This window comes from Onychomys torridus, chromosome 11 (assembly GCF_903995425.1).
Source record: "Onychomys torridus chromosome 11, mOncTor1.1, whole genome shotgun sequence".
NCBI lineage: Eukaryota > Metazoa > Chordata > Mammalia > Rodentia > Cricetidae > Onychomys > Onychomys torridus.
The window spans coordinates 8,279,333-8,304,639 of NC_050453.1; the positions used below are offsets into that span (position 1 = coordinate 8,279,333).

At 41.1% G+C, this 25,307-nt stretch overlaps 1 protein-coding gene across 11 annotated transcripts in view; it reads right to left on the minus strand.

Moving 5' to 3' along the window:
* The window catches only part of Gpatch2 (G-patch domain containing 2), a 202,222-nt gene that overhangs the window by 79,707 nt on the left and 97,208 nt on the right, over positions 1 to 25,307 (minus strand). For 10 of the 11 annotated variants that reach the window (XR_004946170.1, XR_004946169.1, XM_036202040.1 and 7 more), the window contains 3 exons: positions 23,174 to 23,241; positions 10,746 to 10,785; positions 9,409 to 9,479 (listed from right to left, as the gene is read on the minus strand). Coding sequence is in view for 9 of the 11 variants with exons in the window: in XM_036202040.1 (XP_036057933.1) it covers positions 9,409 to 9,479; positions 10,746 to 10,785; positions 23,174 to 23,241 (179 nt within the window). In the remaining 2 variants the exon portion in view is untranslated. Of the gene's footprint in view, positions 1 to 9,408; positions 9,480 to 10,745; positions 10,786 to 11,810; positions 11,867 to 23,173; positions 23,242 to 25,307 lie in introns of those variants that run through there. The other variant, XM_036202043.1, reaches the window with a different exon arrangement.

A 25,307-nucleotide genomic window follows, 5' to 3' on the forward strand; every position in this document is an offset into this window, starting at 1 on the left:
TCTGGAGCGACAACAGGAAGGTGATGTGATTGAATACAAAGTTCATGATACACATGTACAGATGTCCCAAGAAAACTCATGGTTTTATAAAATGAATATATGCTAATAAAGAGAGCTTGTTATTTTAGAGAAGTGGACTGACAGATCAAGATTAAGTAACATGACAGATAGGGTTTGAAGACAGTGAGAGTATATATGAACTGAACACGTATATTCATACTTGTCAATGAGTTACTGCTGTTGTTAGAGTAAATGCGAAGCTGTACTAGGACTCTCCTCCCCCATCCTTACCAGCACAGCTGTCATCTGGTTTCCTCCTGAAAGCCCTTCTGACTGGAGTAAGATGGAATTTAGGGGAAGTTTTGGTTTCCATTTTTTCTGATGGCTAAAGATGTTGAGCATGTTTTCATGTGGTGACCATTTGTATTTCCTTGATGAATTTTCTGTTTGATTCATTAGCCTCTGCACACATTGATACGTCTCTAAGACAGCTAGCTGATAGATTGATATGAGTTCGCCTTTTCTTAGCATTTCTCTCTATATAAGCATTTTTCATGATAATAGAGTAAAAATCACTTTTAGCCCAAGCAACATTTTATCTTTTGATCCTTAAGCTTACAAGTACAAAGTCACTATAGTTCCTTCCAGACTTAGTGAAACAGACAATTCACAGTTTTTAGGGACTAAATTTGAAATTCAATGAAGCTATCTATGATGCCTGCCTGTGTCCTCTAGTTTGGGAGTATGTCCCATACTGTAATCTGCTGTTAAAAAAATTACGAAAATCTTTATCTGAGGTTTATTGTCCTTAGGAAGGAGAACACATAGTTTTCATTCCATCTTTCTAATTAGTAATTTAAGCATATGTTCAGCATTTAACTCTAAATGTTTGCCTTTTCCCTAAGCTCTAATACAGCTGTCCAAGATTTGAATGCCAGAAAACATTTAAATATCAACATCTGTTGAATTATGTTAATTTAGTGTAATATAATTGGGCATGAGTTGGAATTGATCGGAAATATATGAAATAAACAAAGGTAAATTCCCATCTGTAGCCTGGTACACAAACAAAATCAATATGGAATGACAAAAGTATTTATTCCCAAAGAGAAAAAGTAAGAGGAAAAAAAATTCCAGATATAAAAACATTTGATTAAAAAACAAACCAACAACTATGTAAATGAATTTTATATTATTTTAAAATTTATTTTGCATTGATCTCATAACTGAAAAATGGCCAAAATGGTAATTAAGTTCTTAATATCTGACTTTTACATTATTAAATAAAGTACTTTAATTATAGATATGAGCATTAAAATTTCCACTGAAGGATAACTTCTATTCTACTGTGGTCAAGTTTGATCTGATTTAGATCCACACACATGAAACAGTACTGAAAACTGAGGGATTGTTCAATATGGCGGAACTTTAGGAGGTAGGATAGGAACTGAACTTGTCCACAGGCTGGTACTCCTCTACGACGGTTAACTGACACACTGACTTTATCCTGACTTGTTTATTCTTCAGACTGTGAGAGACAAACCATCAAACAGCAACATTCCAGTGACTCCCATTAATGACCTAGGGCTGCTGTCTGTTTGGGGAAGTATTTCAGAATAGGCACACAGTGCATCGACATCCCAAATGCTCTGTAATGAGTTCCAACCCAGGCTGAGCAGAGACACAAGCTGTCGTTGAGTCAGCTCTGCAGGTGCACCTTAATCATTTCCTTGGGGACCCATCCCTGGGAGCTAAAGGTTACATCTGTGTCCATGCCCACTTAATCACTGGGCCAATTTGCAGAGTGCCAACTGTGAAACAGACACCTGTCCTTAAGGAGATGGACTTCAGACCACACATTTATTTCAGTTAAGGGTCGCTAGAACAGCTCACACATGCTAACAATTTTCTGTCATTAGTGACCACAGTCACATCCAACCACTATCCTTTGGGACAGAGCTTGTGCACATGTCTAGGCATTTGAAAACATCTAGTTCATCTGTGGGAAAAAGAGCTTACTGCGTGATCAGAGCTACACTAAGAGAGAATGGATTTTTAGAATTGTATTTACTATATAGGGATAAAGAAGGTATTTCCAGTTGGTAAACTCTCTCATTCTCTGTGGGTCCCTCATATCCAACCGAAAAGCAACAGCTCGAAATTCAAATTGGCTAGTGACTAATTTATTTGGTATAATCATAACTTAAAATAACCCTCTCCAGTCATTCATTTAAAATCTTGGCAAGGAAGGTTAGAATTTCAGGATGCCAAAGGACAGGAGCCACGAGCACTGGCAATTTGTGCACAGTGTGGTTTTATAAAATACAGTAATTTGGTCGGAGAGTGTAGAATGGGAAAATTAAACCCCTTAAAAGCCATTTTATGTCACATATGTGGGAAGTTTCCAATTATTCTGCTCTAACTATCTCTAGCCCTCGAAGTTATTCAAATGTTCTTTTTAATTAGGACACATATATAATTAAATGTATTCCAATTAAACAAATATGGAATGCATACATTCTAATTAAAGTGAACATGTGAATATGTTCTATTAGTTTGGCCACACACACATAAGAATGAATGGGAATTACTTCAAGAGGCTCTTCCCTCGGAAGGGCTGAGCAAAGCTGTTCACTACAAATGAAGTCTTCCCTAGTTCTCAATTTTAGAAGAGAGGTTATAAAGGACTATAACATTTTAAAGTCAGCATTTAAAGGTAGTCCCCAGTCACTCTTTGGACATATAAAATGTCAACCAGCATAACTTACTTTAAAAATACGGTATTAAATGATTACAGCTCCAATGTGACAAGGACAGGTCTGTTTAAAATGCTAATACTCTAGAAGACAGGTGGTGTCTCCATTGACATAGTGAGTGCACCATTTGGCTTTGCTGATATATGGAATCTTGGGGATGTGTCTGTGAAAGGCAACGGCACACATAGTCCATGTCCTTATGCAGTTTCTAATGAACAATCCTCCTCCCATTTATTAACAGCTGCTCGGAGATGTAGTCCTTAATACTTTCATTTATTTTTGGCAAAGCTGCAAAATGACAAATAGTTTTGTATCTGTTGCAAATGAGGTCTCCTTTCCCAACGACAAATGACAGCATGGGGAGACTGAGCACACTGAATCCTTGAACATCTTTGGATCTTTGGAAGATCAAATAAAAAGACGCTGTAATTCTGTCACATCTGTGACAAAAAATGGTGACAAGCGTCAGCATGTGGAAATGAGTGCATTCCATAGTGGTGCAAGCAGGGATGTTCTTTTTATTTTCATGGGAGGAGGAAGACATGAATGAGTGTAGGAACCCCTCTTATAGAAATAGGAATACATAACAGGATCTACTATTTCTCAGATGAAATATACTGTCTTGTATTTTATTAGATCTTTGTTTCAATCTCATCAGGCAAGAGGATAGAAAAAAAATCCACTTTCTCCTCATATGAGTAGATAATGTAAGAAAGTAGAGCACATAGTATGCAAGGGTTATTAAATCCTGTGACATGAAGTAAATGAAAAATACACTTTTAGGAATGAAGTGAAAAGATATTATGGAAATTAACAGAATTTAATACTATCAGCAAAAAATATATTTTTACTTGATTTCAAATAATACATCAAAGTATTAGAAAGTCTGCCTAGGTGCTTCTTACTAGTGTATGCTAAAACCAAACTTTCTAAGAGTCTGGTAAGGAAGAAGGGAAAATCCTGTCACCACCAAAGCCTCCAGGGACAAAAGAAAACATCTTGATGGGAATAACTGAGTTGAGCCGCCACGAACTCTCAAGTTGTTCGTGGATTGTCATGTAGAAAACACTAGTCATTAGTGCAAACTCTGGGGTGGGAACAAGCTTCCCAGGATGACACATGACTGATTATCAGGCATCCCTTCATGCCTGGCAAACTGGCTTTCAATTTGGTAGAGTGAGACTGACCTTTCTGACACTAGACCAAAGCTTTTACAGAATTATGAAAATACTTAATTGTAACTTTAAATGAGGGATGATGTGGGGAAATTTTTTTTAAGAAGCAAATTTTAAGAATTGCTTAAATTTTAAGAAGCAAAAATCCATCACTTGAATGCTGAAATACAAGACTGTAACAGGCAGGGCGTTTCCCCATTGGCGGACCACTGATAGGCCCCTCCCCTTTGCAGGTACCTGGGGCAGACACACCCTTAGATGAGGAAAGATTGGCTGAACTACCCTCTGGCAACAGGATGTCTTTGACCCAACTGGACGAATGTCCCCAGGTTTGTAACCTTGAGCGGCTGCCTCTTAGGATCTCTCAGCTGTGACTCAAGTGTGGCATGGGACTCTATCTGCCTTAGGCATCTTTCCTGAGCCTTGGGGGATAGGCTCAAAATAAATGCCTCTGCTTTGTCTCTTGCTGTCTATTCATAAGCAATAAACTGCTTCACATAACATGCTCTGTCTCACTGGCTACAGGTAAGGTGGTACCTAGGCCAGAGGTACAAAACTCTGAAATAGGCTGAGCACAATGTATGCAGTTCCCATTTTTTCTAAAAGTCATGAAGGAATTGGGCAAGGTGGTGTCTGCCTGTCACTCAGCACTTTGGAGGCTAAAGCAAGATGGCACTGAGTTCCAGGACAGCCTTGGCCACTTGCTAAGATCCTAGCTCACAACAACAACCAAACAAAAATGCTCAGGTACATTGCCCGAGGATTTAGCTTTGTTCTCACTTTGATGGACAAATTACTCAACATCATGTCTGCTAATGAGTAAAATCTTAAAGTGATAAGTAGTTCCAAAAGTAACACTTAAATGTATTTTTATCCAATTAATGTTTTGAAAGAAGTTTTTGTTTTCCTGAGTCTTATATTTTTGAATGATTTTGAGGTATGTAAAAATGATCAAATGTCACAAAAAACTCTTGCTGCTCATTGAACGTTAGATAAGGAAAAAGTACAACAAAATTAAGATGAAAGTTTATGGTAGGAAATGGACAGTAACCACTAAAGCATTGGAAGAATGGATGGAACACAGAACTCCCTAGTGAAGGCTGGGAGAGTGGACCTAGAATCCAAGCTACACAGTGAGGAGACTGTGCACCCAGGCTCAAGGTCTTCCTGGGCAACACAGTGTGACTGTCTCCAATAACAAACAATACCCTCTACCCCAAAGGAAATCAAAGTCCATGTTATAGCCATAAGACACAATGAATAAGAAGAATCAACAGAGACAAGCCAGATGGAAAACACTGGAAGCATGTGCAGCTACAATCACAGTAGGGCAAAATCCTGAGAAAACATCAATGAGCACTTGAGGGTGATGCTGTGAGCAAACATTTCACATAAGTCACTGCTGGAACACATCTGCTTTATGATAGGGCTCTCTGAGAAATAACAAAAAGCAAGAAACTAACATATTAGAGGAACAACATCAGCTATACTGACAATCAGTGAATCTATGATTTCATTCCCAGTAAGTTTAGGAACTAATGCAGCCTGCTATTTTATTAATAACCACTGGGATGGAAAAGGATGACATATTACGACCAGCACTAATGATGGAAGTAAGCAGGGCAGAGATGCAAGAGGGCAAGGTAAGAGATGCAGAGAAGTCCCACACTCCGATGAGCATGCAGACACACGAGACAGTTCACAAAAAGTCCCTTACTCTGATGAGCATGCAGACACACGGGACAGTTCACAGAAAGTCCTGCACTCTGTTGAGCATACAGACACACGGGACAGTTCACAGGACACAGGAGAAATCTTATAGAAATGACTCAAGCCAGGAGTGCCGCTTCATGACAGAAATCCCATCATTCAAGTGTCTGAGGTAGGGGATCATTGAGAGTTTGAGGCCAGCCTCCACTACAGTGTGAGACCCTCTCTCGAGCAAGTAACTGAAATTATCAAAATGGGGTATGCTTAAGATGTTATAAATCTTGTCTCTTTCATCTCTTTCTGTGTTAGACACAGCACTTTGTCATGTTGGTAGACAATATTGCTATGCTCATTACTGTAAAGAGTATAGAACATTAAAGAGTGTGAGGCAAAGGGGGAGGCAAGAGCATGAAGCAGATGCCCAGAAACCCACCACTGGAATGTCCTGCAGTTAGCAGCATTGGTAAATATACACCTAAATCTCTTCTAGGAAGATTCTTAAAATTTCCCCAAGGTGCCCGGGGGAGTTGTGCTACACTCCACAGCACTTAGCTGTGTGTTTGGAGCATCTGTGAACAATGGCAGCTTTAAGAGTGCGCTACAGTCAAATGCTTCAGCGTCTCAGCCTTGACTCACTACAGCAGACCACCAGTAAGCGTACGCTTCTGCACTCGCTTGGATATTCTGGGAGTAAATGGTCCCCCAATGCAATGACTCAGTGCATCACAGTTCTCTTCTCTAACCTTTATGTTTTTCCCCAAGTTGAAAAAGGCAAGTGCAGTCACTCATCCAAAAGGGTTAAGAAAAGTCAAGATAATATTAAAATACTAAGAAAGAAAATGGGTTTCAGGAGAGGACTGTAGAAGAATATATATGAATTGGAAGGTGAAGATTTTCATGTTGCATTAATAAGATTTAAAACAAAATTGAAGCTTCAATCTTATTTCACCTTTCCAAGTTGCCCTGTGTCTAACACAGCCAATGGCACTAGAGCAAAATGAAGACACAGCACAGTCACTAATCAAGACAAAGAGGAACTATGGGATGATGGTTAAAAAGAGTGGTCTGGAAATAAGAGTATAGAAGTTTTAAAAAAATCATTAAAGATTTGTGTTATAATATGAGAAACTTGTCCAGTAGTGTTCCAAGAAGACAACTTATGTTTGATTTTATACCTGTTGCATGGCTATGTAGGTAAGATAACTGTGTATTTCTAACATGGACATGTCATGTATGTATGTGAGAGATAGACAGGGATGGGAGAGGGGGAAGGGAGAGCGAGAAGGAGGGGCTTAAAATGGACAGCTAACAGCTCCAATGCCTAAATAATAGAAGCAAGAAATAAAATTACTAAAACCTGAAAGATGGTTGGGGGGGGGGCAGCATGAAAATTCTGAGGAAAAATGACCTCTAAACCAGAGTTCAACTCTCAGGAAAAGTAAGCAATGTGAGAAAACCACGAAGGGATTTGCAGACACACAAAATCTCCGATGAAACAACTCACTTTCTTTCCCTGAGAGCTCAAGGAAAATAATGCCATGGGACCCAGAGAAGAGAACTCTATGGACGACAGGTGAAGGAAGTCTGCTGGGGGCCAATGAGGAATAAGGATGCTACAGATGCCACATATCAGGCCAGGCAGACAGTACAGAACATAACTGAAAATGGACAGCGGAAAATGCCACCAGGAAAACAACCAGGAGTTACAATTCCAGGGAGAGATCATTGATGAATTAGGGCTAAAAAATAGGAAATAAAGCAAATGGCAAGCAGAACCACGATCTCCCCCAGTAAAAGCTATTCATAAATGGCCGACAGCTTCATGTACAGTCTCTTAATGACAACAGATATTCACTGTGGGAGAAAAAGATAAAGAACCTGGCATGGGTATGTCTGCAGGAGGTGGGAATCACAGCAAATGAAAAGTCAATGTCTAGTATTAATTGAAAACTCTAAAGATGTGGTCATGTTACTGAGCAACATGGCTACAAAAGCCAAGAGCAAACGTTACAGCTAAGAGTTGAAATGTTTGGAGACTAAATACAAAGAACAGAACAGGACGGTGATGGGCCCTTCTGCACTTTGTTTTTCTTACAGAGCATTTAATACACTTAGCTATGTGTGAGAATAACATGATTGAAAAACACAATTCAGCACGCATGTAGGAAACATGCAGGTAAGAGAGACAGTAACAATATGAGAGTTACAGAAGCCGGGGCCTGAGACTTCACAGGCCCATTCCTCTATCCCGTTTAGCAATGCTACAGAGCAGTTGCTATTGCTTTTGCATTTCACATGTGGGAACAAGAGAAAAACTTCAATACTGGGTTGTAGTCAGGCATGCTAATCCCAGAACAAACACATGAGTACATCTACTCCTTAGGTTCAACTTTTAACTTCTTCTACAGCTATTCTAAGCAACAGTTATAGCCATCCATGGTGTTAGGAATGCTTGTGGTACAGTAAAGCAAAGGCATTGTACTTAAGAAGCTTAGAGAGGGGACATGGAGAAGACACATGGAGTGGCACAGAGGACAGTGTCTGATGACAGTCCACAGGTCACTTCTTACTACAGTGAGCAAAAATAGGAAAGCAATGGGGAGTCAGCCTTCTTCCTCCTGTCCACACAGTGGTGCTGGGGGATAGAGCCCAGGGCCCAGTGATATTAAAGACAATCTACTGAAGGGCTAAATGTCACACCCCCTTTCCCAGTCAAGTCTTTTTATTTCATCCCAGTCAGTGGAGTACCTTGCCATCCTCATGGGGTCTTGGGAAGAATCATTCTCAGGTCTGATAATGGTCTTATTTTGCATTTGTTCTTTCATAGATTAAGCTTTCGGTTTCTGAGAAATACTCATTAAGCCCAAGGTGTGATGGTTAGTTTTGCCTCATCCAATCAGTTTACTCTTTTTTTTTTTTTTTGTGGAATAGAAAGACTGAAAGACAGAACTCTTCCAACTGTTGAGGCTAACTGCATTCTTCCTGTCTGGGATTATTATAAAAAGCCAGGTCCTCTTGGTCTTGATCCATGCACTCGTTTCCTTTCCTGTTGTGTTGAATGCCCCAGCAAAAATAACCTGAAGGGAAAGGGCTTATTTGGATCACAAGTCCAGGTTACAGTCCATCAATACTGATAAATCAAGGAAGGCTATAAGAACCTGAAGTGACTGGTCACATCATATCCAGTCAAGAGCAAAGAGCAATGAATTAATTAATACATGCATGCTTGTGCTCAACTCATTTTCTTCTTCTTCATAAAGCCGAGGTTCTAAACCCTAGGACAGGTATTATCCACTGTCAGCTGGGACTTGCCATATCAATTAACATAATCAAGACAATCACCATGCCCACTGGCCAATTACTCTCTTCCCAAGTGAGTCTAGACTGTGCTAAATTGATCTGGCAGTCATTCTGATCAATATTCAGGCAAGAAAGACAGAACCATTGGTATCTAAGTGGAAAGGAAATCTCCAGAAACACCAAATGAACATTTGAAGTGAACTGTGGAATCCTCTGCATTAGAAAGGAAGACAAAACAGAACACTTAGGTAACTTAAGATGAAAAAGACCCTAAAGGCATATTTAGAAAAAGATGATTTCCTTAAATTTTTACCGTCTTTAAAACAATATAACCCAAATGGTATCTTTGTCTTCATCACTGGGAACTCTGAAATGAGTCCTGACAACAATGCACAATTCACCAGGTTTCCTGGCTGTACAGAAGGGCACGAAGCCGTGAGATAGGAGAGAGTGTCCCAAATGCTTACCTGCTGGCTGTTTTCACGGAGCAGTTCTTCTTGTGTCCCCTTTCTGCTCGGTTCTCTCTCAGAAGCTGATGCTATACAAAGTGTCAAGACAAGTTGTAGAAACAAAAATATTTCCATTATATTAGTTTTCAATGAAGAAAATACTCTGTAGTCGAAGAGACACTGGTGTGCTCAGTTGTATGACTTTCTTGCCACTCTCTGGCTAATGATGCTACTGTCACTGTGCAAAATTGCCAGCCAGGGGCTATCAGTTCTGACAACTGCACATCTCCCAGCCAGTAAGCACATGGCCTGGAGCTCCAAGACAAGGTTCAGGTGTGTCCCCTCCTGCTGCTGTGAAAACACCCTCTTTTGTCTACAGCTTTGACTGTTAGGTTCAGCTGCGATAGTTTTGAGGCCAATATGAAAGAGCTGATAATGTTTCTTATGTACATAACAACAGCCTGCAAATAGCAGAAAATACACAGAGAATGTTCTCAAACACTAAACTGTATGTTTTAGACTCATCACAATTGAACTTCTATAACCTCAGCACATTTTAAAGAGACAATTAATACAGTCAAGAACAAGGTAGAATACTTCTTCATCTGTAAAGACAATTGAAGTTACTGTCCAGTTCGTACCAGTCAAAGTATTCACTGCACTACCATGTACATCAAAAAGAAAGCTTAAGGCCAGGTGGTGGCGGCGCACGCCTGTAATCCCAGCACTTGGGAGGCAGAGCCAGACGGATCTCTGTGAGTACGAGGCCAGCCTGGGCTACCAAGTGAGTTCCAGGAAAGGCACAAAGCTACACAGAGAAACCCTGTCTCGAAAAACCAAAAAAGAAAAAAGAAAGAAAGAAAGAAGGAAGGAAGGGAAGGAAGGAAGGAAGGAAGGAAGGAAGGAAGGAAGGAAGGAAGGAAAGGAAGGAAGCTTAAATATTTTAAATCTTAGAAGACACTACTGCCTCTTCCTCATCTCAATAAAGCAGCCTGTATTGCCTGACCTGACATGGTTTTAATTTACTTTTTTGACTTTGAATTTTGTGACAATTTCTCAGGCTGACCAGGGCCAGCATCACTACATGGATGAGGATACCTTATCTCCCAAGCACTGGACCACATACAGGCACACACCAACACATGCAGTATTTAGTAGTAAAGCCCTACATGTGACCAGCTCCACAGAGGTCACCTGTTTGACTGAGGATTTTTAGATGCTTGCTAGGTCAGAAGAAAACCCAGCACAATTAGCTCCTTTTATATCAAGCTGTTTTCTCTCTGCTGACTCACTACCCGAGGGAGACAGACACATACTGAAGGAGACTATTCCCTCTGGGTTAGAAGCTTCCTTACCTGGCCATGCTCCGTCCTAGCCCCAGGGCTAAACCAGTGGCTGTGGAGAGAAGAAGAGCTGTTAGCTGGTTCCTCCCCAGAAGCACTTGCTATCACATGAACAGTCAGCATATGCTTTAAGGAATTTGTTCACACTAGCTACAGAACTTTAAATATGCTTTATTTTAATGGATGTTTCATGTAATTCTAGACTTACACCAATTTTGACAGCAATGTAAGAGTGCTCATAACCTAGTAATTTTCAATTTAATAAGCAAACGGAGTTAGAATTACATTTCCATTTAATTATGTTAACATAAACTGCTGGGACTGTGTTCATTTTACAAATCAATTCTGGTTATAAAATCTACAAATGCTATCATTTGCCACAACTTAATTATAGCATCATTATGCCAAATTATGACCTTTTGATTATTGAAGTTATTTAAAAAGAGTTGAAAATACAAGAATATTCAATTCTGCAGCTCTGCACTAAGGACCAAAACAAAAAAAATCCCACTTATGAATCCTAGACCATCATGCCCCACACTTTGGAGACATTCCTTTTACATACAGCTCCAGCTTTCAGGAGTTTGGGATCAGAACTAGTTCCGCAACAGTGAAAACCCAAGTCACTGCACAGTCAAAGCCTCCCCGTTATTCTACTGCCAAGCCCAGCCCTTTTGTCCCACACTCCATCGTCTCACCACGCTTGTCAGTGGATTTCTTATTAGCTGCATGCCCAGTACTCCAGTAGCACACAGCATAAAGACTATTAAACATCTGAGACTAGGAAATTGAGGAAGACATTGAAAACATAGGGAATACTAGAGACTCAGAACAACAGCATCTTTATGGCCTCTTTAAAGACATGACATGGACTGTCAATTCTCATGAAAATCTTAGTTCCAGATATGGACATGAAGAGCTAGATTTCCTTGCCAAAACGTGCTGTCAGCACATCATGCTACAGAAGGACAAGAAAGACTTACATTGACTGGCACATCCCTGGGGTCTCTCCAAGACCGCTATGCATTCTCTAGCTTCTGGGGCAGCTAGCTGGGAGGGACCAGCCTCCACAGGAGCAGGGCTTGGCTACATCTCCTCTAAGCAATTCTCCAGGTCATGGCAGGTGATGTTCCCTGGCAGGGCAGAACCCACACTGCTATGACAACGGACACTTAACTGGTATTAGTGTGCAGAGTCTGGATTAGCTACCAGTTAAAAGCAAACTTTCAAGGAGAGTTCCACTGACAGCTTGACCAAGACTTCTTTTCTGCTGTGGATTGTTTTAAAGCAAAGTATTTAAAGATCAAATGCACACCCCGGTTAATCATTTCATAAAAGGATTAAAATCAGCAGTCATCTGTGCCATCTCTCCCAAGTCTAAAGCCCAGCATGGAAAAACAGAGCTCTTGCTCTTTTCCTTTTAAAAACATGCTATCTTTTGTTACAACATAGCATGGTGGTGGTGCATAAGTGATTTTATATGTTAACAACCCACTTCCTAGTATCATAAATGGACTCTTCACTGGCTGCTGATACTCATCAGTTAAGAGTAAGAGATTCTATCACTGTTATGAAGTGACCACTTCCTGCCACTGAGCTGCTTCTCCTTCTCCCACAGCTGTGCTGGCCTTACTTTTTCTCGGGGGTCTTTCTGCACTCCCTTCAGCCTCTTTTCAAGGAAGAGTCACATCTTTATCACCCAGTGATGGGCGATGTCCAGAGCCCACCCTATTTGAAAGTTCGCCTTTTCTGGGGAACTTTGAGAGGTTTTCTGTGGTGCTTCTGAACTTGCCCCCCTCCCATCTGCTGCCTCAGGCACTGCTCTCTGGGTCTGGAACTGAAGCTTCGACCACGTCCTCATCTCTCACCATTTTTGTAGATTTTACCTTCATAAGACTTGGGTGAGAGGATTGAAAATAAGTTTTCCAAGAGGCAAACACACAAGGAGGCAGTTTGACCATTGAAGCCACCTTGGGATTTAGAGTGTGGAGAAATATAATTTGGCAGGGTCTGGAAGGGCCACTGGGGGACTCTGAGAGAAGTTCCAGGAGGTGGAGTGGGAAGGACGCAGGAGGGTGTGGATGGAGGAGGATGGGAAGAAGTGAACAGGCCTACAGGAGGGAAGGAAGAGAGGAGGGGATAAACAGTGCAGGTAGAGGAAAGTTAGAGACTGAAAGAGTGGATGAGGAACCCCAGGAAAGAAGAAAGGACTGATCAAAACACAGGTACTGGAGTCAACTGTGGACCAAAAAAGTTGATTTCTTCTAATAAACAAAATGCAAGAAAGAGAGTAAAGGAAGGAATGAGTGCCTAAATTCATTTATATGAGTCTTAATGAACAAAGGCTGTGAATCAACAAGGAATGAGAGAGCTGGCAGAGTATTAGGAAATCAAGATTCTAGAGTCTAGGAGTCCTGGGTGGTTTTACTCCAGAGCTCAGTAGCACACCGTGAAGCTCACTGGTCAAGTGGGGAGCAAACCGGTGCCAAGTGTTGACATACACTGTTCATGCAAATCTCCCTGCAGAGACATTGGTCTCAGGAGCAACTCACAAGCTAGACAGCATTTAATCCCCAAACTCTGAGGTAGCTGCTTTGCAAACAAAGAAACAAGCTCAGAAAGATGAAGCGATTTGCCAAAGATTTCATAAGCGAGTAATAGTTGGAGTTCAAAGGTCAGTATTGTGATTCTGAAGCCATGCTCTTCTAGCCACCATGTCTGTGGCTTCCGATAGAAACGCAGCAAGTGATGACAAGTGAGTGACTCAAGTGTCCAGGTCTCCTGGGAACAAGGGGCAAGGAAAGAGGACCTTTCTTGGGGCAGTGGTGTGCCAGGGAAAGGCTGGCCTCTGTCCACCATTGCAGAAATCAAAGTCCACAGCAGGCTGTTCCCTTTGGCAGTCTGTCTACCTCACCCTGGCAGATTTAGAGGCTTCCTTTTTTACACCTTCACTATATTTGCTCACACCTATCTCCTTTCACAAAATTAGGTTCAAATATTGGGGTATTTATTTACCCTGGTAAAGGAAGCTAGAGTTCCTTGAGAGAGGGACAGTATGATTGTCAAGGGCAACAATCATGGCAAGGCAGCTGTGGAAAAATGTAGACTCAGCTGTGAGAAGCAGTAGCTAATGAACTTCTGTATCTAATGAGTGCTCACTGCTGGGAGCCTTACCTAGGGCCACAATAGGTCCAGTCAAGCCGTTCTCATCTCAACCTTATCAAATCTCAGTGCTCACCAGCATGCCAAGGCTGGCACCCACTGGAGTGAACACTGAACCCAGAATGTCTGATTCTGGGCCCTAGGTTCTTAGTCAACTTTCCTTTTATTGCCTCCAGTTTAGCATCATGAGTTTTGATGGAGAAGGGGCTGGGATTGTGTTTCTGAGCTGTTTCTCCCCTTTCTGTGCTCACAGAGCCTAGGATAATAATGAGGAGTTTTACTGATTTTAATGACATTGTATTTATAAAATAGCAGGAGCTGGGAAGGTAACTTAGCTGGTAAAGTGCATGTTGTGCAAACACGAAGACTTGAGTTTGATTCCCAGAACCTACATAAAAAGCTGAGCAGGCAACACTGGCTTGTAATTCAGCACTGAGGAGGCCCAGAATGGAGGATATCTCTTGAACTTGCCGGTCATTGATATAACCAAGTAAGAAAGCTTCTGGTTCAGTGGATGACCTTGTCTCAGGAGGCATGATAGACAGAGACTATGGAAGATGCTCAGTGTCAATGTCTGGTGTGTATACACACACACACACACACACACACACACACACACACACACACACACACACACACACAAACCCCAAATAAGAAATAAAAGATTAAAAGGGTAGTAGTGCCCTCCAAATGTGAGTGAAGCTCACATGAAAGGTAGTGCCCTGCACCAGAATGCAGTTGCATCGATGGATTTGAACTTGAGTCTGGGTTTCAGAGAAGGCTCACACAATACAAACAGTGAAAGAAGTGGATAGAGAGGTGGAGACACAGGCCAGCAGTCTGCTCCAGGCAGAAGAGCTGGATGTGACATCTAAGCTCAGTTCTCTTTGTGGGATCTAGGTACAGGCTAGGCATATCTAGAAACAGCCTATCATACTCAGTAAGGTTCTGCTGAACGCAGAAATCTGCACCTCCTCCTGAGACCTTGTTGCAGCCATTGTTCAAGCAGAGCAGTCTCCTAAGTGCAGACTGGAAGGGACTGGGTCTGAGGTCTCTGTGGATGCTGAGTGCTAGATCAGTTCCTTCTCATGCTTCCACAATCTCCTTCCATAAGCCCAGAGCTGCACAGCAGGGAGCAGCAGGGTATTGGATTTCCCAGGCACCCACTAACATTACTCTTGGGCAAAAGGACAAAGTCAACACCAGGATTTCTGACTGAGGATCCCAGGAAAATGTACTGGAGTAAATGGTAAAAAGTACAATAAAGTGTACTTTTATACACATATTGTTAGAAATAAGTTTTTCCTTTTGGACATAGAAGCATATTTTTTTTAAATGAGAGAAAGTGTGTGTGTGTGTGTGTGTGTGTGTGTGTGTGTGTGTGTACACTCTCTTTCTCTGTGATGTTCAATATAGTAGCCATTAGCCAGATCTATCTACTTAATTTAAAGGAATATTATATATTTAGTTCCTTTATTGAACAGTCACATTGCAGGCCTAAAGGCACACCACCACTACGTTCATTTAGGGTGTAGGACAAGTGCACTACTGTGAAAAATTTACTGGATGACACTGGTCTAAATGGGTTATCATTGAAAAAGAAAATTAACTTTGAAAATGCCATAACAATTTTTTACCATAAACATCTTCCTTGTGAAGCACAGGTCTGTTTTTGATGAGATTTATAACTATGAAGTACACAATAGAGGTGAGGAGCGAGCTATGGTGGCACACACCTATAATCCCAGCACTCAGGAGACTAAGACAGGAGAGTCAAGTTCAAGTCTAGTTGTATCAGAAATTATTAAAGCAAGATGGTCCAGCTTTGTAGCTACCTCAAATGTCAGTGAAAAAGTCTAAGAATGGGGGCTAGCCTGTCACTATGGAAACAGAGAGAGAGCTCAATCATACCAAATGAACAAACTGAAGAGAAGAAACTAAATGTTCAGGTGACTTTTCACTACTCATCAAGGCAGACTCCTTAGCTGTGTCCCAGGCTTGGCCAGCTCCTTCTCCAGTCTCACCATATGACAATGTGCTTTCATGGTCCTTCATTTAGCTTAGAATTCTTCCAGATTATTAGATGCAGAACATGCTATTTTATTTGCTTGAAATGTACTTCCCACCCCAACTGATGTACTTCAGAGATTTATCAGTTGTTCTAGGTTGATATCCAGTTAAAATTTAAAAACTGGAGCCCTCAGCTCAGTATATAATAATGCACATATAATATTATGTAATTGCACATGTGCCTTATCTACTGACCACTGTCTGTGAGTACCATGAGTTCAGTGATCATGTCTGTCTTAGTTTCTGCTGTGTGTCTGCTGAGGGCAACCCTCATAGGTATCCTGGGAAGAGCACATAAAAGTATGACTTGAGATGGCAGACGGAGTTTGATCAACTACAGTGCCATGTTTTTCTCTCCTAAGATATTCCCCCTCCATTAAATTTTTCTATGATGCAAAATGTCAATTCTAAAATTATGTATAGGGGGCTCTTTAAAAGCTTCATTTACTTTATTAAAACACTAATAAAAATTCAGAATGTTTAGCTTGATAAGCTTGATAAACAGAAAAACAGAAGTTTGGGACCAGGCTCTGGAATCTCTCAGGTAGCTCTGGAAAACATTATATATTTGGAGTCTAGGTTCCTTTCTTAACGACAGCTTCAAGTCAAGTTCTTGGTATGAAAGCTTGACTCTCTAGGTTCAACATCTTGAACCAACACAGGAGTGGAAGAAGAGAAATGATTCCACGAAGTTGTCCTTGAATCTCCACGTGTGGGCCACGATACATACTCCATATCATCCCAACACAATAAAAATAAAGATTTTCTCAGGACCAGGAGACTTAAACATAAATTCCAATCTCCCATACAGAAGACATTTGAAATCAATATTAATGTTTTCCCTGCGGTACACCGTGCGCTACAATAACACATGTGACTTCATTCTGTGAGCTCTGGATCCCTCAATGTCACAGAAGAATCGACAGGACTGGAGATCTCTACAGGACTCCCATAGGGCTTGTATGTCACGGAACACATCAGAGATGCTTCGAGTATTATTTCCTAATTGACTTTTGGTCAATCGGAGTTGGAGTGTGTGGCTTTGGAAAAGTCAAACCACCCATAAAATAGTGAATGCATATCTACTTTGGTAATTCAGAGAGCAAAGACATTAAAATGACACATCTAAAAAAGAAAACCTGGTAAGAGGCAAACTATTCAGACTTGGATTCTGAGGTGCTTTCTAGTGGAGATGGCCATGCTCTGCACAGTGCTCTGTAAACACCTTATATAAGGAGGCTACCTCATGTACTGAATAACTAAAACAGACAGGTAAGACTGACTCACACCCATGTTAACCACGATAAATAAGAGAAAGAACTGATTCAGGATATTGTATATACCTTAACCTATAGTTAAAGCCACTTTTCCCCATAATGTAATAAATGCTAAATTTAAATGTGAAAAAGTATTCTCAATAAACATAACCTTTAATCCATGCAAATCTTGCTTAAAGCAAGCTTGATATTTACACAAAAGATAAAATGAGTGAATATTTGCGTTATGAAGGAATTCATCATAGAATTGTAATGAGTTATCTGTGTGCATTTTTAAAAAGTTAATTCTATATACTTTGGAAGTAGATCTATTTTGTATCAAAATAAAACAAAAGCAGAATATGAATATCAATTAATGAATCATAAATATCTCTTTAAAATTAAATTAAGTATCTTACAAGTAATTGAGAAGTTATAGAGACGATAAAAGCCTGGGACCTTTTTGGTTTTCAGACAGGATCACACTGTGTTGCCATGGCTGGCTTAGTGAGACTCAGCACAGACTAGTCTTATGATCTCTGGCAGTCAATCCTCTTGCTCCAGCCTCCTGAATGCTGGCTGTAGAGGAGTGTGCCTCCATGCCTGGCTATTATACTCCTAAGAAGGAGCCATGTTAATTTTCACACTTACTATTTGCATTTTTAGAAAGCAACAGAATGATGACAGTGATGATTAAATTTCAAAACATTGTATTTTTAAGATAATTATTAGTTTTAGTTTTGTTTATGTGTATGTGTGAGTGTGTGCCATGTGAATGCATGCACCAACAGAAGCCAGAAGCATTGGATTTCCTGGTGCTAGAGTTTCAGGTGGTGCTGAGCTTCCTGATGTGGATGCTGGGAATTGAACTAGGGTCTTCTGGAAGGAAGAACAGCATGTGCTCTTTAACTACTGAGCCATGTCTCTAGTCTCCTCAAACTTTTTTTTTTTAATCAAAAGTTAGATATTAACCTCACTGTGTTAGCTGAACCTCATTGTGTTAGCTGGGTTAAGAATCTTGGCACATTCTCTGTCTTATTTTAATGAATACTCGATTTATCTGTGCTAAATACTTCCTGCTAAAAGGGAATAACCATCTATTAATGAATGGACTTTCAACATACTATTTTTCCTGGAAATATTAACTAGATAGTTTTTTCCCCCAATTAGCCGAAAACACAATGTTATTTTATTAAATTGATAACCATTTATAAGTATGGTATTCAGACTTTCTAGTGTGTGGTGCACATCTTCACAAGATTCTATGTTATGAGAAGTGTGTAGCAATGCTATCAGCAAATAACAATCTGAATTTTGTTTGCATGATGGAAATTACCTTGAAATGTTATTTTATAGTATTTATTTATTTAGCCATTGAAGTAATAGAATAAACCTAGGATGTCATGCATGGACGTAAGTGTTCTGAGCCGCAGTCCACCCCTCTATCTACACCTTTATTGACCAGCCAGCACTACTCTGGTGAGACCACGTTTTCTATAGAGTATCCTTATTGCCCTTGTCCTGAAAGCAACTTTCCCTTCTCCAGCTGGGAGGCTCCCGTGCCTTCCCAGGTATTTCTATATAGCTGGCCCAGAGACTGGACACTGGGAGCTGTGATCCTCTAGCAACAACCATTCCAAACTGAAAACCCCTTCAAGCTTTTGAGCCCGCACAGTAACTCACTCCATTCAGTCAACTCTATTTGAACTTTAACGTTGATAAGTGAAACTACTTATTTCCATGTTTGTGTGAGTGGTGCTTCAATGGAAGTGTTCACGTTGATAAGGGTGTGGGCACAATTTTGTGGAGGTCCTTCCACCTGTGCCCAAAGCACTTCCTCCACCTCACCACCTCCCTCCCCCACACCACAAGTTAAACAGTTTCAAGTATTTTTCCAGAAGACATCTTCAGAGATTTTAGAAAGTTAAAAATAACAAAACAAAACACTTTAAAAAATTACCAAGTTCTACTATGTAGTCCAGGTCAGTCTTGACCTGCCTTATCCTTTCTGAGTATAGGGTTACAGTCATGTTCAACCAGGCCTGGCTTCAAACCAAAAACTAAGAGGAATCCTTAATGGAATAAAACAATAGCCATCACTTTAATGTAGAGTTTGAAGATACTTAGGAGGTTAATGACTGGTTCCTGTTTTCCTACAGGTTCTTGAGTTGTAACGTAAATTGTAGTGAGGATTAATTTCCTAGATTCCTGTCTAAGCATCAGGAAGGGACATCTCATGACAACTAATTCAAATACCTTCTAGCTGGATGCCATTCTAGATGCGAAGTTATGTTATCTTTTAACTATAAAGCATCATGAAAAAGAAAGTGAAGAGTCAACCATCCTGCTCAAGAACTGAAGACTAGAAATGCAGTTTGTAAAGAGGCAGCAGGTGGGGAGCTCTAGTTAGCAAGTCTGTGCTTCATACAACTAAGGCTGCTGTGCAGGGGTTAAAAACCACTCAGTAGAACAATTCCCACAAAGGCGACTGAGCATCTGTGGACAAGAACTGCTAGAGACTCATACCTGCCCCTGGAGGTCAGCATGCACTACCACAAGATGGAATGCTTCAGGGGACAGACTAGGGAAGGACACAGGACACATGGAAGCAGTACTCTCTGTTAGTGTGGAATGGAAAACAAGAGAAACCAATTGAGTGTCTGCAGAAAGGCCAAGCAACCGCGAATACGGCAACCAGCAGTCTATGATGAACTCCCAACTTTCCCACAGAGAGATGTGTGGCTCTAACTATGCAGCAGCCTGGGATGACACATGCTACTACAGTCTTAACAGCTGCTCCTACAAAGCAGTGTCTTCTCTGGGGAATGCTGGTCAAACTGCCTGTGCACGCTGGGCAGTAAGCAAGGTGTTCCTAAGTGGATTCCTCATCTTCTGTTGAGATGGCCTGCCTTCTCCACACCTCTACATCGCACGTGTGCATCTGCTTATATACAAGTGCATAAGCCACTTTACAAAGAGGATCCACAAGCAGATCTAATTAACCACCTGTATCATTCAGAGGCCCTGGATGAGAGTTTGAGAGAAATGAAGCACTAACCATATGAGATCTGAAAGAGGTCTCTTCTGGGGAAGGCTGTGGTATTCTATACACTGTGTATGTTTGGAAAGAACAGAACATGGGCATGGTAGAGTGACAATGGATTGGGCATGATAAACTGTCAGTAGCTACTGGCTGGACAGTATCTCCTTCTCAGGCTTGATTGTTAGAGGTAACTGTGCTCACCTACAGAGTTATTACCCATCTGGAAATTGACGACATATCTTCTTTCCTGTTTTTCTTTAAGCCATGACAACCAAGTATTCTGATTCTGGTCAATGGGCATGAAGGAGAGATGGGAGAGTGTGCATAGCACAAGAAGCTTTCTTGCTGGAAGGTGAAAAGGGGAGCTGCTGGCACTACCTCGCCAGAGCAGAGGAGCTGAGGACCAGAAGCAGTCATCTCCAAACCAGGAGACAATAAACATGAGGACATAAGAGAAAAGGATAATGATGGCAATGTTACTGGCAGAATTGTGTCCCTGCAAAAGACAGTATGGAGTCCTAATATCATAATCCAAAAGAGGACTTTGTCTGGAAGTAGGCTCTCTACAGACACAAAGTAAAATGAGGTCAGCAAGGCAGGGCCGCAGTCCAGTGTGACATTATGAAATGTCTTATCTCTCTGCCTTGGTGCCTTATAAAGGAGAAATTCAGAAAAGGAGCAGCACAAGGAAAAGCCCACTGAAGATGCAGGTGGGGAGGGGCCCACAGAGATGCAGGATCGAGCTAACCCTACAGAGAGCTTGGCATCAGACCTGGGGCTTCCAGCCATTGATTTGTGGGGCTTTGTGACAGCAGCCTAGCGAGGAATACAGATGGCAAAGGAGAAGCAGAAGCAGTCTGCCCCAGTCAGTGTCTCTAAGCTTGTCAAAAGCCCCTTTTCACCTTGTGTGAGAAAACAAAAGAGGAAAGATAAATCCGAAGAAAAACAAAAATAAAACAAACCCAAACTATGTTGGTTTAAGTTTGTACCCAGCCCAGACTGATAGAAGTTTTTTCAGAGTCCTGACAACTAAGCCTAGGAGAGAACACTGGAGCCAATTCCAGGGCCACAGGCAGTGGAGGTAAAAACAGGAGACACTCAGAGAATAGGAGCAGAACTGATCTGAAGGTTATGGGCAGAGAATGGGAAGATGGTGATAGATGAGTAACAGGCTTGGCTGTGCAGGGCGTCTGCCTGTCCATGACTGTCAGGGCGTCCGTCCACTGGCAGCAGACAACAGTGGGGATATGAAGTAACATGACTAGATCTGAACCTGAGTCACACAGTTTAAGTACTATGCCCTGGAACCATGGAAAGCCAGAGACTGAGGGGTCCACTGGGATGCTACACTGACATAAAAGTTAATAAAGAAGGCAATGGGGTAGGAAATGAGAAAGAAAAGGTCAGGAGAGACATTGGGAACTGGACTATAGACATGGGGAAGGCAGGGAGTGAAATTAGAGATGTGAGTCCTACGTGGTAAACCAGTGGCAATCCTTACACAGGGGAATAGTAACATAATCACATCTGTGTTCTACCCCTGAAGCATCTTCACTGATGACAACCTTGGAGATCCGGGGTGGAGGAGACAAAGACACTCAGAGTAAGCCCTGTGAATTTAGAGGCAGCACGGCAGTTGGCCCGGTCCTGTTCTTTCCTATGTACTTATCTACTCATCTCATCAAGCTCAGGCTGGCCCCAAACCTGTCAAATAGCCACACATGACCTTTAACTCTTGATCCTTCTGCCTCCATTTTGCATGGGCTGGGATGGACACACTGCCATGTCCCACAGCCAGGTAAGTGTGCCCTAGTTCAAATCAGCACTTGGGGTCTTCAGGCACTCAACAGCTCTGTCTGAGCATCTTCCCTGTCAGGCCCTAGGCTGGCACAGGAGTGCAGCAGCAATAAGGAAAGTATCCCCTGCCCACAGAGCATCTACCAAAGAGTTTTATCTTAAGTAGTGCCACATCTACTTACCTAAACTTGGTAGTTCAAAAAACAAAATTAATACAGAAACTCTACTCTACACAACTTTGGCTGTTACATGTTTTTTGTTTTTTTGGTTTTTTTTTTTTTTTTTTTTTTTTAAGCTTCATCACATCAAGCAAGAAAACAGGGAGATGCTGTTATTATTTTGCTATGCCTGAACAACTGTTAATTTTCTATTTAGGTTGTAATTGGTTTTGTTTTGTTTTTTGTTTTTCAAAAAGAAAGCCAATATTAACAGATCTTAGTAAGACTATTCTCTAGGAAAAAGTAACTGTTTTAATGAACTCGTGCCTTTCTTTCTCTCACGGTGGCAATTTCAATCAACTGTAGATGGTAGAAGAGACAGATGGCATCAAACTACCACACAAACAGGCTTTTCCAACAGGACTATTTAGAATTGGGGTCACCCTCCCAAAATCCACCTATAGTTTACTAAAGTAATATAACTGTTTAGCTATCTAAAGTTACCTAGTGGGCCATTTCTTTTGTTGCTAAAGTTTATACATGCTGGTTTCATTATAGATCTTCACTGTGATAAGCAAAGGCTAGCCAGGCAGAAGCTGGAAGTGGAGAAGCATCAGGAAGATGGGTCATTTGGCATTCATGCTGGCATCACAGAAGGGCTGGGGTACAGGCTCAGTGAGGTCAACTTCATAAAGATTTAAATGCTTTTAGATACAGCCTGGATTTCAGGGAATACGGCATGAATTTCAAACTCTATCAATATAAAGAATGTATTTACAAGTCCTGTGTCTGTCATGGGCTCCATTTCAGCTATTCTTATACTGTTACCATTGGTGTGCCTTATGCTTTTAAAGCAGGCACAAATTAAACTGCTGTCATTCAGAACTAGTCACCCAATTTCTTAAGAGAAACAAGTGGAATAACCCAGCAAGCTGCAGGAACATGAGCACTCACTCATGGTGATGGGCATCTGGGGAAAAGTGGACCATCCTCTTGTTACTGACGGGGCCAGGAGCAGACGTCTGAAAAGAGATTTTAAAACAAATGACAAAAACAGGTCACAATTGGCTTGCTAAAGACAGTGCATGGCTGCAACAATCTGAAGATATCTTTCTAAATGGAGGAAAGAAGATTAATTTTCAAATCCAAGGCAAAATGGCAAGGAGCAGAAATCTGGGTAAGAATGGTCCTCTGAAGGATGGAAAGCAATCAGGACCTGACCTCGGTCCCTAGCACCTACCTGACACACCAACTCCTGGGGATCTGAAGTGCTTCTGGGCCTCCATAAATAAAATAAATCTTTCCAGAGATCTTTTTGGTCTAAAAGAGTTACTCATTTAGAGTTTTAAGACACTGTCAGAGCATCTTTACCACAGTGTAAACACCGTGCTGAAGAACAGAGAAGTGATTGTCAACCCCATGTGAGAAGAGGTTCAAGCCCATCACTCCCCAGCAGATGCTGCTTTTGTGAATTCCACTTCTGTGGTAAATTTCTAAACACAGAAGTTTGCACTATGACATGCACATTCAGGCAATACAAGCACTTCTGTTAAAGGAGCAATGAATGGTCTTTTTTATATACTTTCCACAAAGGAAGGAATTACCAGGGTAGTTATAGTGAATGAAATACAATTTTAGCATTTAGCAAATAGGAAAAATATTTGCTCCTCTATGTCTATATAACATTAGAAATTCGACAAGGAAATATCAACTGTTTCATCTACAGTGTCAACTGCTCAAGTATGTGATGAACCTCACAGCATTCCTGTTATACCCAAGGTTCTCAGATGGATGAATCTACCATCACCAATGACAAGGTATGAACTTACAGCAAAGGACTCTGAGTTATGCTCCCTCATAATGAAAGCCATGCCTGTTTGCTTACACAAGAGCCATTTAACCACAACAGAATAAAAAAAAAGCATGGCCTAAAAAAACAAAACAAAAAACGTTTTGGGAAACTTTCTTCTTGTAACCCTTGAGTAACAAGGATGCCAGCATCCACTATGACACTCCTAGAAACCCAAACAGAGCCAATGAGCAGGGGGTGACAGTGGTATGTCCAGAGTAGCCAGGGGTAATACTTGGCTCTGCTCCAGAGCCACATCCCACATTCATCTCAGAGTACAACTTCATGTTATTCCAGTAGGTATCCCTGGAACACAGTAATCCATTTTCTACACTGGAGCTGTGAGAAAAGCCGCCTGGGCCCGTGTCATGGTTTGTTAGACGTCCATGATCACATTATCTCATGGCGGACCTGACACTTTTATTCAGTTTACAGTATGTTCTATGTACAGGCAACTTATTTCCTTTGCCAGGGCTGCTGACAACCTTTTCCACACTATATTAATCTTGTTTACTGACTTTATCTTGGTACAAATATCAGAAAACTGAACTTTTTATCTCAGAGAAAAAATAAGCAGCATGTTGACAGAGTGGGAGCTATTTTCAGGACTAAAATTGCTTGTTTACCTGAAGCTACACTTACGAGGAAAATGTTTAAGTCTTGCTCTGGCTTGAAATAGATAATCTGAAATTTAATAAATGAAGAGATTGCACATACAGCCATGTGATAAATTGCCTGATGAAAACAATACTGGGCTGAATACAATAAAACAGAACTTCTAATGAGTTTACACCACAATACAATTGCGAGCTTTCAATCCAGTCAGAAGTGATCTTACTGGGGATTCCCAGGAATTGCACATGTCTAAAATTGCAAGCTCACTTCAACTGTAGCAGATAATTCACAGAAGATTTGAAGAGTCAAACATAGACATTTAAAACTTTACATGTATGTTTCCCTGGTCATGGCCTTGGAGAAAGACAAATGACCGTTCTCCAGTTCCTTCAAAATGCTGTGACCCTTTAATACAATTCCCCATGTTGTAGTGACCCCAACCATAAAATTATTTCATTACTACTTTAAAACTGTAATTTTACTACTGTTATGAATCATAATGTAAGTATCTGATATACAGGATATCTGATTGTGACCCCCAAAGGGGTCATGACCCACAGGTTGAGAACCACTGAACTAAAGCATCACTGCTGTTATTTTGTGAGGGTCACACCTCAGAGTTCA